This window comes from Malurus melanocephalus, unplaced genomic scaffold (assembly GCF_030028575.1).
Source record: "Malurus melanocephalus ecotype Western Australia unplaced genomic scaffold, MMel_1.1 scaffold_623, whole genome shotgun sequence".
NCBI lineage: Eukaryota > Metazoa > Chordata > Aves > Passeriformes > Maluridae > Malurus > Malurus melanocephalus.
The window spans coordinates 42,993-59,205 of record NW_026623855.1 but is presented as its reverse complement, the minus strand read 5'-3'; the positions used below and the strand labels follow the sequence as shown (position 1 = coordinate 59,205).

Here is a 16,213-nt window from a genome sequence, read left to right as displayed (position 1 = left end):
AGGAGCCAGCCCTGCTCCAGGGCATCCCAAATCCTGCCCTGCCAAGCAGGAGCCAGGCCTGCTCTGGAGCCCGGCTGGGCTTTATATCCTGGGTGCGTTTCTGTTATGGGATATCCCTGGAAAAGAGGGGAGGAGGGAACAGGAAGTGAGGGAAAGGTTTTGGAGGGATGTGGATATTGTGTCTGAGGGGCTGGGTCTGCACCAGCCCCAGCTCTGCTCCTCCAGCCACGTGGATCCAGCTTGGATCCAGACAGGGGTTTCCTGGGCGCAGGCAGAGATTGGGAGCGTTCCTGCCACAGGCTCCAGCAAGGCTTCCCTGTCGTGCTTTGTCCCAGCCTGCAGAATGGGGCTGGACACTGTGATGTGTTGGAAATCCCTGAAAGCCACGTGGCCTACCAGAGGAAGCCCGGTGGGTTTGTTACCTGCAGATGGAAGCCAGGGATCCGTCGGTGCTGCGGGGTGGCGGCCCCAGGCCTGTGCTGAGCTCCAGGAGCGTTGGGATGACGCTCCCAGCACAGGCTGGGATGGTTGGGCTGTCTGCAGCGATGGCTGTGGATGGCCCTGATGGGTCCCTTCCTGCTCAGGACRTTCTGTGAACTCTGGGAAACTCCTGCTCTTGCAAGCAGAGCTCCGAGGAAAGCAGAAAGCAGAAAGCCGGCTGTGGTGTGAATGTGCGCGGGCAGGGGGGAGCCCTGCCCGGCCCTGGGGCTGCCTCTGCTCCGCGCAGTGTCCAACTCTCGCCTCGTGTCTGGGAAGGCAAGCAAGGTTCTGCTGTGATGGAAATGCTTGACTTGCTTACTGGGTTCAGCGGGGGGGCACGAGAGATGATAGTTCACAGAATAACCTGTGAACTTTCACCCCTCTGTATGGAAACTTGTTTCAGGGTCAAATCCTTGTAGCCGCCTTCTTGCCACGGTCAGTGCCAGCCCTACTATTCACAACACTGCGGCCAGCGAGGCCTAGGTACGTAACATTTAAGGAGTTTTTTCAGTTCTTTACATCAAAACGGATGTTTAAACTTTCTGTTGATAAGCTTTCACCGTTTAACAACTTTTGTTAATGCTCATTTGAAAGAATGTGACGACTGCTGCTGCTAAACTGGGGGGCCAAGCGCCTTTTTCCATTAAAATAAAGACAGGGGAAAGCAAAACCTGTTTGTTCCATGTGGAATTTCAGAGTAGAACTTGAATGTGCAACTGCTGTGTTATCAATCAGGTGGGGAGAGTTTTTTTTTTAGATTTAAATACGCCTAAAGAGCCTGTGAATGTGATGACTACATGTGCTTGTGTTCTGTTGGATGAGGAGGTGCCCCTGGCACAGCTGTGCCGGGATCAGTTCCCACTTCCCGAGCTGAGGAGATCTCTGGGATCAGAGCAGAGTGTTTAGAGCCGGACGGTTATCGCTTGATTAAAACACATCTGTCTGCAAAGGGTCACTGCCACTTTGGGATCACCTTAGACTTTTCCTAAGTTGTTCTTTTTTGCCAAACATTGATTTGTGTCTCGTGTGTCCGCGTGAATTTCGGGTTCCACGCACTGGTTTGGGCTAAAAATCCACAGAGATCAGGTGGATTTTTTTTTTTAATTGAGTCTGTGACAAGTTGTTAGAAACATGTTTTGGAAGTTCCCACTTCTTATTTAAAATCCCAGCACTAACTTTAGGCTTTGTTTTACTTCTCTTTTTCTGGATAGGATCAGTTCTTGAGAGCAGCGCCTGTAACTGGAGGAATGGGAGCTCAGCTGATGAGGAAAATGGGCTGGAGAGAAGGAGAAGGGCTTGGGAAGAACAAGGAAGGCAGCGTCGAGCCCATCATGGTGGATTTTAAGACAGATCGGAAAGGTGAGTCCTGCCCTGGAAATATCTTGTGGCTTCTCAGCCTCTGCTGGCTGCCTGGAGATTCTGAGTCCCTACGAAGTAGGAGGTGTTTTCTGGGTGGCTTCGCTGGAACAGGAACAGATTCTGGGATTTTGCTGCAAGTTTGCCAAGGCCTGGATTCTGTCCAAAGCTTTGTCCTTGTTTCTGTGAGCTCTTTGACTTGTTCCAGGTGTCCTTTGACTTCCCTGACCCTTCCCTTCTGGAAGGTGCTTCTCAGTGGTTCCTAAATTAGGGATCGGGTTCAGTGGGATGTTTGGAGAAGGCACAGGCAGGGAATGGTTGTGGTGACTGGGCTGGAGAAAGGGGCTGGAGCAGGACCAGGCTGGGAGAGAAGATGGAATAGTGGGGTCAGTTTTACCTTGGGCTGAGGACAGAGCTGAGCTTTGCCAGTGACTCATACTCAGGGATTTGGGGCTTCCCCGTGGATTCTGGTCTTGTTTTTTGTCCCTCATTTCCCTGCTGCTCCAGCTCTGGTCTGATCCTGCTGAAGGCACCTCTGCTTATCCTCAGGGCTGGTTCCAGAGGCAGCTTTAGCCTCCTGTGCCACCTGCTTTCCATGGTTTCCTGTCCATGGCCACAGGGAAAATCCTCTTGATCCAGCAGAACCATCCCATGGATCCCAAGCAGTGGTGGAGCTCTCTCAGCTTGGCCACTGTGGTTTATGGGCTGTGTTGATGGAAGTTTTCCTTCTGAAACATCTCTCCAAGTTCTGACTGCTTTAAATCCAAGATGCACAATTCCAGCAGTCAGMGTTTCTGATTTAATTGTTCTGCTGTGCATGGAACAAAACAACACCTCCTCACTGGCTGTGGGGCAGATTCCTATGCTCTGTGTTGTTTTTCTACACTGGGAACTTTCAATCCTGTCTAATATCAAAGGATGGAAATACTCAGAATGTTCATTTCAAGGCCAGGCTGGACATTGGGACTTGAAGGACSCTGGGACAGTGGGAGGTGTCCTTGCCATGGCAGGGGTGGCACTGGGTAAGTTTTAAGGTCCCTTCTCACCCAAACTAGTGTGGGGTTCTGTGATTTCAGGGCTTGTGTTGGCTTCTGTCCCTGCTCAGAACTGAGCTTGGAATGGCCAGCTTGTCGCACGTTTTTCTGTACAACTGTTGTGTGTAAAGAAAGAAGGGAAACCCCAGAGGTCCCTGGTGACAGTGATTGCCAAGGGCTCCTCCCCTGACCTGTGAGAGTCATCTGAAACCAGGGGTCACCTTCAGACAGCAGCTGGGCTTTGCCTTGCATTTCCTGAGTTTGAAATATTTATGCTCATATGTGCAACCTGACCTGATCATTCCCACAGAAGTTGTGCCTGGATGCAGAATCCTCTCTCCTGATGAGCCAGCCAGGTCTGTGGCACAGGGAGACGAGGAGCAGGAGATTTCCTGCTCACAGAGAAKCAGCTGGACAGGGATTATATATTCAGGACAAGTAGTTCTTCAGACATTCATGTTCTTGGGTGATTAAATGGGTAAAAAGTACATTTWAAAAAATCTGTGTGGAGTTGTACAGAAGAGTCAGGAATATTTGGCAGGAAGGCTGTTATTAAGCTGCCCACCTGGCTTTGCTTTTTGAGGAATTTATTAGACATTTTTCAACTTACTCCCCCAATAAAATACAATTCCTGGCTCCAGGAATGTGTGGGGTGCCAAGGAGTGACTCAGGAGGCTGCTGCTTGTTTGAAATTCCCTGTTGAGTTCCCAGASACAAGAGGTGGAGTCGAGTGTCAGTGAGTCAGCAGCAAGGAGAGAGTTTGAATGTGGAGGATGAGAATTCCTGGGTTGGTTTGAATTTACAGTTCTGTAAGGGGGAAACCCTCAGCCTTTCCTTCAGTGATTGTGTCTGATGGCTCTGTGCCCCTTGGGAAGTCCCTGCTTAGGAGCTGCAGGAATATTGGGAATAATCTCTAGTTAGGAAGGAAGGATTTTCTTGAAAAGCCAAAGAAACCCAAATGCCACCCAAAAAAGCTGAAGGAACAGGAAGACACTGGAAGAAATTGCAGTATCTCCCTGTCCTTATTCACCAAAGCCACAACAGGCAAACTTGAGGTAAGAAACAAATGAATATTGAAGGGTTGAAGTCTGGGAGTGACAAAATCTGTGGAGAGAAACTTGAGTTTCTCTCATGGATTGTCACTGGAATTTCAGACATTTTTGGCAATTCTTCATTTTATTTTAGTCTTACAAGATTTTCAAAAGAAGAGTATTAAGTTTTGGTGTTTCCCAGTGACTCCAGGAGAGCCTGTGCTCCCTGCATCCCTCTGGGGCTGCTCCACACTCTGCTGCATTGTTTCCTGATGGGATGGAGATCACAGCTTGGGCTGTTAGAGCACTGAGAAATTCCAAGAGCATATGGGATCGGGGTCTGTGGTGTCATTCCTGGCAGGAGGGGACACACAGGGACATTACTGGATATGGGAAACTTCATGTGCTCCCTGTGTTTGAGGCCAGTTGGGGTTGCACAGAACAGTAGGAGAATGTTCTTCAGTTGCTCTCTTGTTCGTTGTTGTCCAAAGAGGGCATGGAAAACAAGGTGTTTTCTGACTTGTGTTGACTACTCAGTTTTCTTCTACCTGGCTTGTTCAAAGTMTTCCTGGAACCTTGGGGAAGAGTGTGATATGTGGAATGGAGGGAAGGAGGGTTGAGAGCTGGGTGGAGTGTCCAGGTGTCCCCCCTGATCCCTGTTTGTGCTTTGCTGATGAGCTGCAGGAATCTGGTGGGAATCAGGAATGTCAACGTGGCTGTGTTGTTTGCAGGGCTTGTTGCTGTGGGAGAGAAGGCCCAGAAGAGATCCGGCCATTACGTGGTGATGAAGGATCTGTCAGGTGAGTTTCTTGTCTAGAGTAATCTAACTGCCAGGGGCTGCTGGGATATTAAACCTGGCATGTCTRTGTGCCAGGGAAGCACCCGGTGTCTGCGCTGATGGAGATCTGCAACAAGAGGAGGTGGACGCCCCCCGAGTTCGTGCTGGTGGACGACAGTGGGCCTGATCACCGCAAACATTTCATCTTCAAGGTGGGTCTGGACTGCTCTGCCTGCTCCTCTGTGCCAGGGATCAAATCCATGTTTCTGTTTGATAGAAACACCTCACGGGCTGCCTGAGGATGGCGGAGCTGACTCGGTGCTGGAATGTGCAAGTCCTGTTTGGAAAGGCCAAATCGGGTCGCTGGAGCACTTTAATCTGGGAAAAGGGGAGACTCGATCCCAGGGCTGGAGCTCTGGAGCCAGGCTGGGAGAGATGGGGGTGCTCACCTGGGGAAGGGAAGGATCCAGGGAGAGCTCAGAGCCCCTGCCAGGGCCTGAAGGAGCTCCAGGAGAGCTGGAGAGGGACTGGGGACAAGGGCTGGAGGGACAGGAGCCAGGGAATGGCTTCCCAGGGATATTGGGCAGGAATTGTTCCCTGGGAGGGTGGGCAGSCCCTGGCACAGGGTGCCCRGAGAAGCTGTGGCTGCCCCTGGATCCCTTTGAGTGTCCAAGGTCAGGCTGGACATTGGGGCTGGGAGCAGCCTGGGACAGTGGAAGGTGTCTGTGGCCATGGCACAGGGGGCATCTGTCTGTGGCCATGGCAGGGGCATCCATCCCAACCCAAACCTTGTGGGATCCCATGGAATGGCCATGCTGGCAGCCAGCCATGGGTTCTGTGTGCCCCCAAGAGGAACTGCCCAGAGTGTCCTGAAGCAGCCACGGCCCCCTCGCTAACCCCTGGTTCCCCGTCCAGGTGAGAGTCAATGGCAACGAGTACAGGCCCACCTTTGCCAGCCTTAACAAGAAGCACGCGAAAGCCACGGCGGCCACGGCGGCGCTGCAGGCCATGGGACTCGTACCAAAGGAAAGCATGGTCAATACCACCATGTTCAGGAGTGCCTCACACCGCTAAGCTTGGCTTTACTGGGACACTGGTTCCGAGCATTTTACTCTGCACAAGAAATGGTATTTGCCCCTCTCATGTTGTAAATACATCGGCGATTCCCACCTTGTAAAAACTGTACAGACACCCACAGGTTTTTCTTTTGTACCATCCAAATGTATTTAAATCATACTTAGTTTTTGGTATGTTTATATTGTTTACATTAGTGATGTAATTATTTCTTAAACGACTAAATCAGACAGACTCTGGAGGCATCAGAAATCCAGACCCTTGGCTGAAGCTCCCGCAGTTCCTCTCCCGCCGCAACGTTGCCCCTTTAGAGTTTTGTAGTGGCTGCAGAATGAATTCCCTGGGCTCGGGGAGGTGCTGCTGGGCAGGGCAGGGCCCGGCCRGCGCGGGGACACCTGGGGCCATACCCTCGGTGCCACCTGTGCCCCAGGACAGCCGGACGAGCCCCTGGGTGCCTCCAGAGGGACGCGGAGATTCGGACACGAGCCGGTACAGCCTCCTGCATGGCCCCAGCAGCGGGGACCTGGGGCTGCTCTTCCCAACCAGTGAATCCACTGCCTGATGCCGATTGTACGGATTTGTGCTTCATGTGAATTTTAAACTCTTAACAAATCTACAACTGGATTCGGGGGGAGGGAGGGGGTAGAATGACGCTTCAATTGTACCCAACTCGGTCAATAAAGCAGCACAAGTTGATAATCTTCATCCCTGGTCAGTAAACGGTAATTCCAACGGATGCCGAGCCAGGAAACAGGAATTTAAATATGCCAAAATGCCTTCTGCAAGAAACACACAATACAGAAGTGGCTTTGTGAGGATTCTCAACAGCCAGCAGGATGGCAGGAGAAGGTCTGGTTCTTTTTGGTTGCATCGGACTTTTACAAAATAACTCCTTGGGATGAAATGTTTCCATGCGGATCCTCTGCTCTCAAGGAGCCTGAGCTGGAGTTTGGGCAGTTGGACAGCGGAGAGGATGTAGAAAGCTTTTCCTGCTTTTTATTTTATTTTTTATTTAAGGAGCATTATTCTTTGATCTCTGTGCACGTGGCATTGGAAAGGGCAGTGCACACTTGCTGACGGATTGGAGTTAGAAGCAGGCTTCCAGGATTTCTGCACTTGGGAAAATCTGTTGTTCAGGTGCTTGTCCCGGAGAAGTCTTGGTGAGGTGTGAATGTGAGCTGGGCCCAGGGCAGGAACAAACCCAGCGAGGCTGCTCCTGAGGGATCCTTTGGCCATGGAGCTGAGGAATTCCTGCTACCTGGAGCTGCGTAGCGTCAGCGTCATGGAACAAGGAGTCTYACTGCTCTGCAGGGACAGGGGTCGATGTCTCCTGTGCAGCAGAGAATTGGGATTGGTTTGGAGACAAAAAAGCCCGTCTGAGTCTGTCCAAGCGCTCTGGAAATGCTTCAGTTGATCTTCATTTCACGGACATTGTTGTCTTGAATTAAACTTTTTTCCCTTTGGCATCTCGCCTTCAGTCTCTGACTAAATGTGTGGAGCTTGTCCTCGCCATGTGAACTGCGTGGGAGGTGTGTGAAGTGCCCAGGAGATGTGGAAAGATGCACGCTGGGATTGCTGAGGGAGGTGGGAGCAGCTCCTGATCACAGCCAGGGCTTTGGCAGAGCTCGGAGCTGCTGAGGATTCTGTTCAGTCTGTGCTGTCAGTGGCAGCTCTGGATTCACAGTTGGACACGATCATATTTGGGAATGTACAATCCCCTGTGCTTGTTCTTTTTTTKTGTGTTCCTGTTTCCCCTGGTAGGTAAAGACCTGAGTGTTCTCCCCGCATCAGAGAAATCCAGTCCCACTGAAGACTCCATTAAAAAAAATAGATCTTTAGGAGAATTCTGGATTTCATGCCTTAAAGATGTGGGGGGGGAGGGTTGTGTTCCTTGGACAGCATATCCTTCAGGAACAGCCCTGCATCCTGCAGCTGGGAGCAGCTGGGATTTGCTCGTGGAGTTCCAGCCAAAGCTGTGACCTCAGGCAAGGAGCAGCTCCAGCTCAGGTGCTGGTGCAGAGCAGGTGAGAAAGAGCTCAGTGGGCAGCTGCTGAAATCAGACTCTTCCAGACTGCAGCAGTGGAATTGTAATTCCAATGCTTTAAGTATCTGCCAGCTGCTGGTTGGGCCAGAGTCTCTTCAGAACTCAGTCTGCTAGTGAAATGGTCACAGAATGTCCTGAGCTGAAGGGACCCCCAGGGTGACCCAGTGTCACCCCTGTCCCTGCCCAGCCCCCCCAGCAATCCCAGCTGTGCATCCCTGGCAGCACTGTCCAAACGCTCCTGGAGCTCTGGCAGCCTCGGGGCCGTGCCCGTTCCCTGGGGAGCCTGGGCAGTGCCAGCACCCTCTGGGGACAGAAGAACCTTTCCCCAATATCCCCCAGACTGACTCCCAGGTACGGTATTGTCTGGAGCAGGCTGGAGGGCACAGATCCAGTGGGGATTGGCTGGATCAGAGTTGCTCTTCAGCTGAACTCAGCGAGGTGCAGCTACGGAGCTTCTGGCATGGTGCTATGAACAGGCAGAGAAGGGGTTTGGCCAAGAATTCCACCCATCCATAGGATCCCAGAAGGTTTGGGTTGGAAGGAACCTTAAAGCTCRTCTACTTGCCATCTTCTGCCCTATGGGGTTTGTAGTCCAAACTGGTTACAAGCTCCCACCTGGAGTAGGAGCAAAAATTCCATACTTGGAACAGGTGTGTGTGCATGGGGAACATCGACCTGCCAGGGCCGAACCAGACCAATAAAACCAAGTTTTATTTAAAAAACAGTTTCTACAGTAAAAAAAGGAGATATCCAAGGCCTTTCCCCTCCTTTCCTTTCAGAGCCCTACGAAGTGTTCATGTGCAGCAGCTGTCTGGGATGTGGGACTCCCTCGTGTCCCTCCCGCCCTGCCCTGCTGGCCCAAGCTCCGCACCTGCACCCCTGGGAAAGCGCATCCTGCTCCATGGACCAGCATTCCTAGACCTTCCAGGTGTAGGCATAATCCTTCATTTCCAGGACTCGGATGGACGATTTGCCCAGAGTTGGACACTGTCTCAGCTGATCCAAAGTCTTGGAATGCAGCCCGCAGGCAGGGAGGTCCTGGTGCACAGGTTCCTGTGAAAGGTGACACACGTGGAATGAGTGTTCGTGTGGGAAGTGCCTGTAGCTCCAGCTGGGGGGTTCCCTGTGTCCCACTACTCCCCTGCCGAGGGCAGGTCACGCCTCGGGGGCTGCAGGTGATGGTCACGGGTATTCAGATGCCCAGCCCTGTGAGAGGGAAGATCCCGCCGCTTTGCGTTCCCCGCTCCCGGGCATTGCCGGCGTTGTGTCCTCACCTGGGGCTGTGGCGGGGCCGGGCGGGCGTTGAAGGCAGCGCTGGGCTCATGGGGACTAAGCAGGGCACGGAAGGTGCCGTGCTGCGCCGGGCCCAGCAGCAGAGTCAGGGCGTGCAGGGCGTGCGGCAGGATGGGCCCCTGCACCTCCAGGCTGAACACGTCCTCAAAGCCCCCCTGCGCYCGGGTGCGACCGCTGACACTCCGAGCCTGGGGACAGAAGGCCACATTAGTGCTGGAGTCACCACAGCAGGGACAACTCTCGTCAGCTCTGACACTGCAGTACCACATTCCCGCTGAAAACAAAAATGCTTCTCAATATTGTCAACTCCCTGGCAATGCATGGGGGCTGTAATGGTTTTATTGTCCTTGTAACAACTCCTGAAATGTACTCCTGGACTGCAGGAATKCTGCAGGGATTGGGAAGCACAGAAGAGGATGACCTTCTCTGATGGAACAAGCTTGTCATGTTCTTTCTGGGAAGAAATTTGGGTTAGATACAGGGAAGGAATTCTTGGCTGTGAGAGGGGAGGGCCTGGCACAGGGATGCCCAGTGAAGCTGTAGCTGCCCCTGGATCCCTTTGAGTGCCCAAGGCCAGGCTGGACATTGGGGTTGGGAGCAGCCTCGGACAGTGGGAGGTGTCCCTGCCCATGGCAGGGGGTTGGAATGGGATGAGCTTTAAGGTCCCTCCCAATCCAAGCCATTCCTTGCAGGAGTAACTGCTGAGCAGCTGCTGAGCTGCAGCTCAGGGGCTCCTTGGTGCAAGGGGCTGCGATAGCCTGAKACCCCACAAAATCCAGGGAGAATCTTAACAACCATTTTCCCTCTGGGCAGTTCTGCTCAGTCTCCTGCCCCGCAGGAGGTGGGGAAAGGGGACACTGGGATGTCAGTTCAGCTCAGGGAATAAGGAACAGGCTGTGCTGCAGACAAAATGCTGACTCAGGCTTTAGCCGCAAAAATTGCATTGTGRTGCCTGAGGGGACACCACCGAGTCAGGGTCTGACCCCGTGATGAGGAAACCACTTCCCTGTCCTTCCCAGAGAAGCCATGTCCCTCACCTTGAGCGTCTGCATGGTCCCGCCCCGGAAGGCCACCGGGGCCAGCAGCGTCGGGGGCAGCCCTGCCTGTGGCCCCGCCGCGGCCACCAGGCTGCGGCAGCTGATGAGGAAATTCAGCAGCGTGAAGGTGTGGCTGCCCCTCACCAGCACCAGCGACTCGGCTCTGTGATCCACCTGCACCTCRTGCTTCTCCTTGCGGCTGGGGAGCAGAGTCCAAGGAAAACCACGGCGCAGTGGAAAGCATCCATGTGCCAAAAAGCTGGAGCAGTGAATCCCCCACACCCCATCTGMCCAAAACCCCCAAACCCAAACCCTRCCAAACTTYGCACTCRTCCAGATCCGATCTTCAGACATCAAGGTCTTAATCCTGGCCTAGAAATACTTGCAAAGTAACTAAAAAACACGTGCTGCATCTCTCAACATGCAGGAATGTGAGAATTCATATTTGCAAAAGAGTTCTCCAAAATTTCTACAGAGCCTAAATGTGTATTAGRGCACTGTAACAGCTGCAGGATTTCCCAGTGTCACACATTTGGAGGATCAGATACAGGAAGGATACAGTTGGATAGAAATAGTGTCTGGTTTCTTCACCTTGTCTTGRACTCCCATCTCCTCAAGCCAAGAGAAACTTCCATCATCATCATCATCACTGGGAGCTGGTTCACTGGAAAACACAAGATCAGTGTGTTATGAGGGCAGTGCCTCAGGAATATTTTCCAAATGGACTGCCCAGGAGTCTGGAGAAGCCCTTGAATGCCAGCACAAGATTTTTACTTACCCTGCATCCTCCACACTGCTTCCTCCTGTGATGCCATCAGCAGTTTCTGTTTCCAAACTCTCCTCAGAGTTTTTCTGTTTCCTGGTTCTACTTTCCTCCAGCAAAGGTAGGGAGAACTCTATGCCTGGGGTAGGAGAAAGGGAGCAGTGAAGAGTTCTGTCCCACACCCCCGTAGCAGTGACTCAGTCCCTGCTCTCTTACCCTCACTCCTCATGGCCTCCCGCAGGCCGCGGGTGGTGGGGGCGATGGCGGCTGTGGGGACATCGCTGCCCGCCAGCCCCGCGGCACGGAACAGCACCGAGAACTGYGCCGAGCACACGTAGAAATAGGGACACAGCCTGGCCCTGAGCAGGTTGTACAGAGAGGTGAAGCTCACAGACCTGGCAATGGGAATATACAGCGCTGTCACAGCAGGGAATTCTCTCCTCCTGACATTGGAGAGGGAATTTGAACAAGGGCTGGAGGGACAGGAGCTGGGGAATGGCTCCCCAGTGCCAGAGGGCAGGGCCAGATGGGATATTGGGCAGGAATTGTTCCCTGGGAGGGTGGGCAGGCCCTGGCACAGGGTGCCCAGAGAAGCTTTGGTTGCCCCTGGATCCCTTTGAGTTSCCAAGGCCAGATTGGACAGGGTTYGGAGCACCTTGGGATAGTGAAAGGTGTCCCTGACCCATGGCAGGGGGTGGAATGCAATGATCCTTAGGGTCCCTCCCAAGCCAACCCATCCTGYGATTCTGTGATTAATTAAAATCCCCTTGTCTCACCCTTACCCAATACACCAGTAATTTGGCTCCACTTACCAGTCACTCATGAGCAYTTGCTGCAAGGCCTCGTCCTGTGCCCAAGGACAGGCCTTGCCCGCCATCCTGCGGTCTGCACCCATGCGGGGGAACAGCGGCAGCCAGGGCAGCGACGGGTGCAGCCAGTACACGAGGCTCTGCTGGAAGGCACAGCGCAGCTCCGTGCACAGCCGGGGCTCCTGCGGATCCGAGAGGGTTTGAGGAGCACAGCAAGGTTGCCACAAACAGAGCTGCAGCTGCAGCCACCCGCCCAGCTCTCACCTGCACACTCTGGGGCAAGGTGGTTTCTRTAGCTCTGCAGTGCTGCACAAAGCCTTGTGCTTCCTCCTGAGCTTTCAGGTGTTCTGCCCAGGTGAAGGGCTGTGAGGACATGAAGACAATCCGTGTTTTAATACTCCAGTCTGCAGGGAATTCCCCTCTTGGTGAGGAGGGAACTTGGGGTACAGCAAGAGGTGAATGAAGGTCCTGACCAAATGAAAGAGCATCAGTTAACTCAGAAAATGAAACCTGTTCACAGCCTGAACCAAAGGCACAGTTTACTTTTTTTGGTTATTTTACTCACTACCAGGTTCTAATAAAAATACTCCATTCTAATGTTTATAAACCCACATGAGAGGGTTTTCACTCACATGAGTCCTTCCAACAAAACAAACTAGGAACAAATAAAAGGATCAAAGATTAAAACAAAGAAAAAACAACCCTAAGCGTGGTGTTTATGAAGACCAGAATTTCCATGCCAAAATGGTTTTTCATTTCATCCTCTCTCGGTGACTGTAAGGTCACAGGCCAAAAAGAGCCCTGGGCATCTCCAGGACAGTTTGTTCTCTTTGAGGTAATTTTGCTRTTCTTCTAAGTGAGTTTGGACTTCAGTTTCTGTACCTAGAACAATGTTCTGTACCTAGAAGGATGTCTATTGAAACTGTTTCAATTTCAAGGACTGGTTTTCAGGAATTCTCTGGTTCTTATGTGCCTGAGGAAGCTGCTCCAGTTCTGTATCTSAATAAAACACTGTAGGAGATCAATCAGGTGAAGAGCATCCTCATCTCAACTACACATAAAACTAAGAAACAGGAAAATTACAGTCAACAAGTTAATAAAACTGAAAGACAACAACCCCTGTCCATGGAACTACAGCAGCAGTGAGATCAAGGGAGAAGGCTGGGTTTTAAAGACTGTCACCAGTACAGTCAATGTCTGACACCAGTAAATGTCAATGTAAGAGATTTCCTTGAATACTGACACTTTAGAACATTATTTTATACAGAGATGAGCTACCAAATACCAAGTTAAACAGTTCCAGCTTCCTCTGAGCTCTGAGAACAGCTGAAATCTTTTCAGCCCTCTGTTCTGTTTCATACCTTGCTCAGGGCGAGGATGTCGGAACTTTCAGCAGGCTCTGCACTCCTGGGGGGCTTCTCTTCACAGGCCGGCTCTAAAAACTGAATAAAAGCAGCATAAGGCCTAGCACAAAGGAAGCAGCCGGCCGGTCACCTTACAAACTGCCCTTGCAGTGCCATTTCACAACCGAATCTCAGCACCCCAGATTGCCAACAAATCCCGCTCGGGCCGAACATAAGATCCCCACACAGCGCTGAGCAACAGCTCGAACCCAGCAGCGCCTTGGAGGAGGCGGGGCCGAGCCCCGAGCGGCACCGAGAAGGGGCTTCGGGGCTGGCGGCGATGGCTGAGGGCTGAGGGTGACGGCGCTGTGTGGGGACTGAGGGCAATGGCTGAGGGCTGAGAGCTGAGGGTGACGGCGCTGTGTGGGGACTGAGGGCAATGGCTGGGGGCTGAGAGCTGAGGGTGACGGCGCTGGGTGGGGACTGAGGGCAATGGCTGAGGGCTGAGGGCTGAGAGCTGAAGGTGACGGCGCTGTGAGGGGGCTGAGGGCAATGGCTGAGGGCTGAGAGCTGAGGGTGACGGCGCTGTGAGGGGGCTGAGGGCAATGGCTGAGGGCTGAGGGCTGAGAGCTGAGGGTGACGGCGCTGTGTGGGGACTGAGGGCAATGGCTGAGGGCTGAGAGCTGAGGGTGACGGCTGAGCACCCCAGTGCCGAGGCTCGGTCCCACCTGCCAAAAGGGCGCTGCCGATGGATCTCCGCACGCCGAGGCCGCTGCCGGAGGCTGAGGAGCGGCCGCCGYCCGCCGCGGAGCGTTGTCCAGGCTGGAGAAGGGGTTGCGGCGGCGAGCGGCCCCTGAGGGGCCCCGAGGGGCCGGAGCAGCGGCGGCTTCGGCGACTTCGGCGGGGTCGCTCCTCGGCCCAGGGCGTTTGCGCTTCAGCCGCAGCAGCGCCGGCGGCTTCTTGAAACCGGGCGAGTGCCCGGGCTCGGCGGGGGCCGCCATGGCCGAGCGGGACCCGGAGGAGCCGCGTTCCCGTCTTGGCGCCAAAGGGCGGCGGCTCCGCCCCGGGGCGGTGCTGAGGGAGCGGCGCCGCCATCGCTGCCGCCCTCAGGGGCTCTGAGGGGAGCGCGGCTCCCGCCAGCCCCGCTCCGCCTGCACGGGCACCGAACACACGGAGCACAGAGACAGCCGGGACTGGAAATTGTGTCCGAGCACTTCTGAACGTTCTGGGACAGCTGCCCGAAGGGCTGGGCTCGGCTGCGGCTGCATCGCCACACGGCTGCCCCAGGACCGGGATCCCTGAGCAGATACCGGCACCCGGGGTGCGATGGGACACGAAACACACGGGGTTCAGTCTCTTTGGGAAAAAGAAATGAGTTTTTTAGTCTGTTTGGGAGAGAAAATGACTTTCAATGGCACTCTGTTCTACCTGGGGTTTAGAAGGCATAACAATTAGAAAATTACGATTCCATGTGGTTCAAAAGTCATAAAGAGGTAGTCAGGAGCAACATCTCTACTGGGAAGATTTAATAAAATATTTAATATAATATTCAATATTACATGAAATATTTTATTAAATATATTATATTAKATTTAATATAATATTTAATATATGATTTAATAAAATAAAAACGTTACTATCAAAAACGAAAAAATCTTTCATCTTTAGTTTTGTCACTGGCTATTCTTGGTTTTTAAACTTGTTAATTCCTTATTTCATCTGCTCTATTTTGGAAACATTGAAGCAAAAAAGAGCAGCATCAAGGAAAAAAATCAYCAGCTGGGGGCGAGGCTTCAGAATGGATGTGGAACTCCCGGAGGATTCACACGTGGCTTCAGCCGTGTGTGYACAATGCACAAAAGCATCGCTCCTTTCCGAGGCTGCATTGCAGCTCACGAGGAGTAAAATCGGAGTTCCTCCTGATTTCATAGSCTTGCCGTGCATAATTTATCCAAAACCTCCTCCAAGTCCACAGAGAGGAGACACATCAAGTGTGGYTCTGGATAATCCATTTTCACTCCAATTTCCCACTGCTGCCACTGCTGTGGACTGCCCRTGTTCACGATTTGAGTCATCCACAGTGAAAATGAGCAGCAGAGCTGAAAGAGAAAAAGGTATTTTTGCTCTCAAATCAGAGCAAGTAGGAAGACAAATGTTTTGAGGAAAGAAAAATGCAGTTCCTTCCCCACTGCTTACTTGCAGGCAGGCCACAATCATGGATAATGCTGGAGAGACAGATCTGGGCTGTGCTGAGGTCAAAAGAGGGGAAGTGGAAATGCACAGCACAAGGAGATATCAAAGCATCTTAAACAACTGACTCACACAATTCCACCAGCTTGTGGACTCTGGATTTACCAGGTTTACTGCCTGAGTGCTGAAATGAAGAGAAGGGGCTGGGACAAACTCCTGCTGTGAGTACCATGTTCTCCCCTTCTGGCACCCATGCCCAACCTGGATAGTTTTGCCTGTCCTTCAATTGGRTAACAATTTAAAATGTGGATTAAGGTCTTTAAGTGTAGTATTCGGTCTCAGTGCACTCAAAGCAAAAGGTAACTGTAAAGGTTACTAGTAGGAGCTGGAGAAAGAAAGACTAATTAAAACATATTTTTTCCCCCTTTAATTTCTTAGGATTGCAAACCAACAGCAACTGAGTTTGCCTGTGGATGTTTTTGACATTTGTAACTGGGGCAGGGCAGACAAGATTTTTATGTCAAGGCTGCTTCTTTAGAAGCTGCTGATGGGAACATTCTGCTCAAGGGAATTAAAAAAACCTCTGAAGTCACAGAAACTTCAGACACCATTTGTGCTGAGGTACAAAAGATGTTTAAGTTCTGTTTACAGAACTGCCTGATTTACTCCACCAATACATTACATTTATCTTCCCCAGGCTGAGAAATAAGGAAGCTGTGTGTCAGAACTGGATGACTTGTCTTTTTCTTGCTTGATTCTTCTGAACTATTTCCATAGAAACTTTAGCTTCGTACAATGGGATTGGTTCATCCAGCTGAGGCCTAAAATGAAACAGTAAAAAGTGTCCGGTGAGCACACTCAGACCAACACAAGTATCACAGGACAGACTTTACTTTCCCTGTATCAGCCTCTCTCCTCAAACAAAGTAACAGTTTTACAGCTTTGCTCCACTGCACAGAAGAAGGGAAAAGCTCCAAAGCA

The 16,213-nt window shown here is 52.1% G+C and overlaps 3 protein-coding genes across 6 annotated transcripts in view; 1 reads left to right on the top strand and 2 right to left on the bottom strand.

The window, feature by feature from the left end:
- The window catches only part of SON (SON DNA and RNA binding protein), a 35,862-nt gene extending 29,404 nt beyond the window's left edge, over nt 1–6,458 (top strand). Inside the window, exons 9-12 of one of the 2 annotated variants that reach the window (XM_057383321.1) lie at nt 1,692–1,839; nt 4,633–4,701; nt 4,776–4,891; nt 5,595–6,458. In XM_057383321.1, the coding sequence (XP_057239304.1) occupies nt 1,692–1,839; nt 4,633–4,701; nt 4,776–4,891; nt 5,595–5,753 (492 nt within the window). In that variant the 3' untranslated portion in view covers nt 5,754–6,458. Of the gene's footprint in view, nt 1–883; nt 964–1,691; nt 1,840–4,632; nt 4,702–4,775; nt 4,892–5,594 lie in introns of those variants that run through there. The other variant, XM_057383322.1, reaches the window with a different exon arrangement.
- A 2,032-nt stretch (nt 6,459–8,490) lies between these two features.
- Nucleotides 8,491–14,255, bottom strand: DONSON (DNA replication fork stabilization factor DONSON). 3 transcript variants are annotated; one of them, XM_057383325.1, is made up of 10 exons: nt 13,771–14,255; nt 13,061–13,141; nt 11,964–12,167; nt 11,703–11,881; nt 11,107–11,285; nt 10,906–11,029; nt 10,687–10,791; nt 10,128–10,326; nt 9,072–9,278; nt 8,491–8,850 (listed from the first exon to the last, which is right to left on the bottom strand). In XM_057383325.1, exons 1-10 carry the CDS (start codon nt 14,041–14,043, stop codon nt 8,713–8,715), a joined length of 1,689 nt encoding a protein of 562 aa, XP_057239308.1. In that variant the 5' UTR covers nt 14,044–14,255; the 3' UTR covers nt 8,491–8,712. The 3 variants fall into 3 exon arrangements, with proteins under 3 accessions (XP_057239308.1, XP_057239306.1, XP_057239307.1); XM_057383323.1 differs by having other exon boundaries at nt 8,783–9,278; nt 13,771–14,103; XM_057383324.1 differs by having other exon boundaries at nt 8,783–9,278; nt 11,964–12,062; nt 13,771–14,103.
- Nucleotides 14,256–15,147: 892 nt separating this feature from the next.
- The window catches only part of CRYZL1 (crystallin zeta like 1), a 14,856-nt gene continuing 13,790 nt past the window's right edge, over nt 15,148–16,213 (bottom strand). The window contains exon 16 of the mRNA XM_057383326.1: nt 15,148–16,053. Within this exon, the coding sequence (XP_057239309.1) occupies nt 15,954–16,053 (100 nt within the window). The 3' untranslated portion in view covers nt 15,148–15,953. The remainder of the gene's footprint in view (nt 16,054–16,213) is intronic.